The sequence below is a fragment of the Cyprinodon variegatus genome, unplaced genomic scaffold (assembly GCF_000732505.1).
Source record: "Cyprinodon variegatus isolate N-32 unplaced genomic scaffold, C_variegatus-1.0 Scaffold5, whole genome shotgun sequence".
NCBI lineage: Eukaryota > Metazoa > Chordata > Actinopteri > Cyprinodontiformes > Cyprinodontidae > Cyprinodon > Cyprinodon variegatus.
This window is the reverse complement of record NW_015150458.1, coordinates 1,007,145-1,012,639: the sequence shown is the minus strand read 5'-3', so window position 1 is coordinate 1,012,639 and position 5,495 is coordinate 1,007,145. Positions and strand designations below refer to the sequence as shown.

At 36.7% G+C, this 5,495-nt stretch overlaps 1 protein-coding gene across 1 annotated transcript in view; it reads left to right on the top strand.

The window, feature by feature from the left end:
• cdyl2 (chromodomain protein, Y-like 2) overlaps positions 1-5,495 on the top strand; it is a 46,816-nt gene that overhangs the window by 31,578 nt on the left and 9,743 nt on the right. The window contains exon 3 of the mRNA XM_015373696.1: positions 840-1,057. Coding sequence (XP_015229182.1) covers positions 840-1,057 — 218 coding nt within the window. The remainder of the gene's footprint in view (positions 1-839; positions 1,058-5,495) is intronic.

Below are 5,495 nucleotides of genomic sequence, written 5' to 3'. Positions count from 1 at the left end.
GCCATTCTGAAGCAGCCAGGAGCGGATTCTAAATGAGCCAAAAAGCAGAGACAGGACCAATTGTCAAAATTTTTCATCCTGGTCACTACAGAAAATGGGCTAAAAGTGTTAAAAACCGAACTTCTCCTTTAAGCGGCTTCTTCTTTGTGAGAAAGGAGGCTAAATATATTGGCTCTGAGCAAGAAGCATGAAGCAAACCTTTTGCTTAGCTGATAACCCCTTCCAAAATCTGGTTATATAGAAATGTAAACATTTATTTAAAAAAAAAAAAATAACATTTACTGTTGTGTTTTTAACTATTCATAATAATGTACATGTGTTAGAATTGTATATCATTATAAAAACAAACATAAACCTTTTCAGAGAGCTGAGAGCACAACATGAACAGCTATCTGAGAGGAAGAGATTCAGTTTTTCTCATTTTCTTTTTATAAAGCTCTGAGCGTTAAACTCAAATTAGCTAGTTTAATTAATAAATATGAATATTGCAGCTTAGTAAAAATACTGCCTACTCAGAGAAAAGTTTGCCGTTTGAGTGAAAAGGCAGAGACTGATTCTGTTAAACTGTTTTTGCGTGTTAAAACCTCATTCCAGCTACAACGAAGATCTGCAAGCTTTTTTAATTTACACTAAAAATGATTTTGTAGGCTGCAGGTATTTGAGCTGGGGGGCTTTTTCCACTAATCTGAGCATGTTAAAGAAATATCACATAAACTGAAATGAAGTCGAACCACATGTTCAAAAAAAGCAAACGGACAATAATCACAGCTTGTCAAATGTTAAATCCCTTTCAAGAAAAAGTAATGACCGCCTGTTCTGTCATCCCTCATCTCTTTCAGACTCTCCTCTTGCCAGTGTGAAGATGCATCTGCACAGCTCAGTAAAGCGGAAGTTGGCAGAGGAGAAAGGCTATGTGTTTGACAAGCGGCTCAGGTACAATGTCCGACAGAACGAGAGCAACTGTCGATTCAGAGACATTGTGGTCAGGAAGGAGGAGGGCTTTACGCATGTCCTGCTCTCCAGCCAAACCACAGACAACAACGCTCTAACACCAGAGGTGAGAGAGAACCTGCTAATACCTTCTTCCTTTTAATTTCCCCTTTCATTTTTGTATCTTTGTTTGAAGCTTGAAATGTGGAAAAAAGGTTGAAAAGTTCCAGGGGGTTGAATACTTTCTCAAAGCAATAAATGTATCAATATAAGTATAGAAATTACTGCTAGTGGCACTTAGTCACTAGTGTCTATTGATGATGTGACAGGACAGAAGCAGCTGGATGAATTCTGAGGTAGAGGGAGACATTCTGTGTGCTCCAAACCAGCCAAATGCAGCCAAACGGATTGGTCTGCAATGCATAAAGCAAATGGAAATAGAAAGACTTAAAACAGTAATCCAAAGAAACCCAGGAGTTTATTTAAAAGAAGAAATGGAAACATTGAATGGCCAAGTCACTTACCCAATATTAATCCAAATGAGCATCCATTTGGCTTGATGAAGACAAAACTTCATACAGAAAGACCCACAAACAAACAGCACATTAAAACTGCTGTAGCAAAACCCTGGCAGAGCATTAGGAAAAGAGGAAACGCAGCATATGATGTCTGTAAGCTCAAGAATTAAGGCAAAAAAAGGAGTTTTAACCAAGTATTAGAAATTAAAATTTTATTTACAACAACTTCATTTTTTGAATTACTTTTGAGCTCTTAAATTATTTTTTGAGTGTCTTTGAAAAAATTATCTAGTATGTCACACTTTTATGCAATCCTTTTGTTCAATCTGCTGAATTAAGCTGATTGTCTGCACTTTAAATGCATCTGAAGTTGAGTTTGGTCTTTATCTGAGTTTACTCCCCATTGGTGTCATTAAGTCTAACCTGTTCCCGATGCATGTTGAACTCTTGCACTGTCAACAGTCATGTTCATAACCTTTATAGACAGGATTTCTTGGCAAAGCCAAGGGCAGGAGGGGGTCTGGTCTGGGGACCAGCGGATTTCTTCCCTGCTTTTTGCAGATGATAATGTTCTGATTGCTCCTTCCCGCCAAGACCTACTGCATGCACTGGGGTGGTTGGCACCACTGTTTTTGTGAAGAGAGCTGGGCCAGAAGGCAAAGCTTCCGATTTACTAGTCAGTCAAATATCCCTCCTGTTATTATGTCAATATGGACGAAACTCTTTGAAGAATTTTCCAGTACCTCTTTGCCCATACAAAAAAGGCAGCTGTGGAGGCAAAGGAACATCCAACCCTGTACTAGCAAGATGTACAGATGCATTATTATTATTGTTAGGTCTAATAAATTGGCCAGTGAGTTTAAATACAGCTGATAAGCTGTGGCAAAACTTAACAATTGTTGTTCAAAGACTATGTCTTAAGGGCTTTACTCCTCTTTTTGTGACACATATGTGATGAAATTTGATCTCTAATTGCAGGAAAAAGTGACAACATTTTGACTTGTGTATGTACAGTTTTAAGTTTTAATAATTTTGAAATTTGCATCCTTCTGCAACAGCTATTTGCTACTATGACTCTGTCTGATAAAATTCTGATAAACTACATTGAAGTTTGTGGTTTTCAAGATGAAATGGACAAGGGGTAGAAATTGTTATTGCAAGTCGCTATAATTGCTTTATATTAGCTTTTTAGGTGCCAGAATGAGAAGCAGTAGTCTTATGTGACATCTGCCTAGAGAGATGGTTTCAGCTGCATAAAGCTGCCATTAGCTTACTTCTGGAAAAATGACTTCTGCCTCCTGCCAAAGCCAACTTTTACAAGTGTCATAAGAGGGCTACAGGCCATTTAATCCAGTGTTCAGCCATCTGTTGTTACTGAGGCAAGAAGATACTTGAAAAAGTGAAACTATCGTGCTGCTGATTCAAAGAGGAAAAGAGCTTGTAATTGCCTTTTGAAAGAAGTGCAAACCCTAAAAAATGATGTCCGGTGTTTCCCTGATCTCTCTGTAGTACTTCCAGTGCTGCACAACATTAAAGCATTTTCAGAACAGGTGTCACATTTGGACTACTATAATTACACACATACATTGTCCTTTTTCAGTACACTTTTATACACATATACATTCCTAGAATGCAGGAGAATCCTTTAAGGGATCAAAAAGAAAGTTTTTCTGGAAATCAAGACACATACTAGCAGGGTCTCCCTACTTTTAGAAACACTTCTGATTAGGTCTAGTGTACCAGCTGTGCGCTCTCTACAGGCATTTAGGATGCAAAATCTGTGCCAAGCAGCGTTCGATGGCATTTTTAATAGTCTTCACAATCACCTGCTGATGCCTTATCAGTTAAATTCCCTTCCCAAGTTATCATGGAGTGGCAAATTAAACAGTACAACCTTTGTGCACAGCTTGATCCCTGATTTGATGTAGCATTAACTAAGAAATAATTCTTAAAATAGTGTTTAGAACATGCTCTGAGTTAAATTCTCTTGACGAAAAAGCATTCATCCCTGAAAAACGAATTGTCAAGGAAGGTTACAGTATAGAAATGATTGGCAACATGTGAAGAGCTGAATTTCAGGTAATGACTCTTCCCAGCTGCTTCAACCTTTGTAAACTAGCTGCCTGCAGGATTCCACCAATATAAGATTGGATGCTTATTTCCACTCAGCAACAAGCTGCTCCTCATTTCCAGTGGATTGATGCATGCAAATAGTTTTTCCTGATGCATGCTAGAATTTCTTTTAGTATTTTTAGGTTTTGATTTTGGGGAGCAAATAGTCACTGTATCAAACAGCAGGAACGTTTAAAACTTAATCCTTCTCTCTATTCAGTTTCATTTCAAACATTGCAACAATGTCTGTTACAAATTCTGTGAGCTCAGGATTGTCCGGATATGATAGGGTGGGGCAAATTCATCCACCTCCATCTCATAACTAAGCTAACAGGATTTTCTGCTACTCACATGTTACACTGAGCCTCCTGTTCCTGCTTTTGATACATCATTGTGGGTAATACAGACTGTACCTCACAGGCACTCAATTGTGTGACAGTAAGCCTGTAAGATGTGGGCTTATCAAGCAGCTCTGATACATCCATCTATGCCTCGAGGTCTTTGAAGTAGCAGAAACAAGACAGCCTTTAAATGTGCTTGCTGAATTGCTGCAGCATAAAAGAAAATCAAAAAACATAATAAATATAAGTAAAAAATTTTCAAGCACTTCTTAATGGAAAAAAAATATTTCTAAAACCTTGAATACAACTTTTCTTTACAGTATGACAGTTTACTTACTATAATCTTCAAAACACAAATACAGCTACCGTGTTCCACACCAAGTATTCAACAGAACTAAGCTTTTTGGCTCCATTTTCTGGGAAATCGTCTTTTTAAAGAGATCTGACTGACAATCTCGCTTTTATCTTTGAAATCTCTTGCGAATCATATTTCTATATGTGGATTTTCTCTTGCATCTACATAAAGCTCTAAATTTGTTGTGAATATTTATTTTAAACTTTAGATACATGTTTTTTTGTGTGTGTGTTAAATGGCATTAATACTAGTATTTTTTATCTTTTTCAGTAACATCTGCTGTTTTAACTCTTGTATCTCAAACAGTTTTTTTAAAGTCTTATTTTGTGGTAAAGGTGTAGTATTAATGGTTCATTATTTATCATTGCGGTTATTATTATGACTATTATTATTAGTGTTATTATGATTATAATTATTAAATTCTCATTTGATGATGAATTTCAAAAAGGTACTTAGTGTGGAGACTGTAGTGACGTTATTACAAGATGTTTTTATATGCAATAAAGCATAAAACCAGGTCATATGGTATGACTTCAGGTTAATTAGCACTGATTTGTGAACATGAAAAGAAATCTGTGCTATTATCTTAGACCTTCAGAATGAGTTTTCTTTTTATTTAGTTTGTTCTATTTTACCCAATGGACTGTAGAGATATCAGAATATTTGTGCATTTCAGATGCGGAGCCACCCCACCAGGTTACATTGTTGTTTACATGTGGACCTAATTTACCACCTCTGGAACAAGTAGTCCCCCTCTAAAACAGAAGGTGCAGCGGGGATACTCTTAAGTGATATGTCTTAAAGAGATAAGCATTATATGGGGAGTCCATATAATGAATATATTTCTTCTGCTTTTTAAGTGTCGCTTTCACTTGCAATAACCAGATATTGCTAGAATTTACAGATATCTCCTGGATAGGATGATAACGGGTCAGCATTGTGCAGCTGGAGTGCAATGACATCCACCTGTGACCAGAGATCCTGATTTGTGCCAGACTGTACTTGCTGCATTTTTATCTTTTGCCCGGTGTCTCATAAAGTAGAAGTATGTTGCATATAACTAGATCACATTCTAAGAAGTCAAAGTAATTATTTAAAGCTACAGTGTGTAATAATTACAGGGATATACAGTCAGAAATGTATGTATTATACATAACTATGTTATTTATCATCATCTACGAGCTCAGCCTCTTAACCTTAATATTTGCGTTGCCTTAGAATTCGTTATTTATAATTACA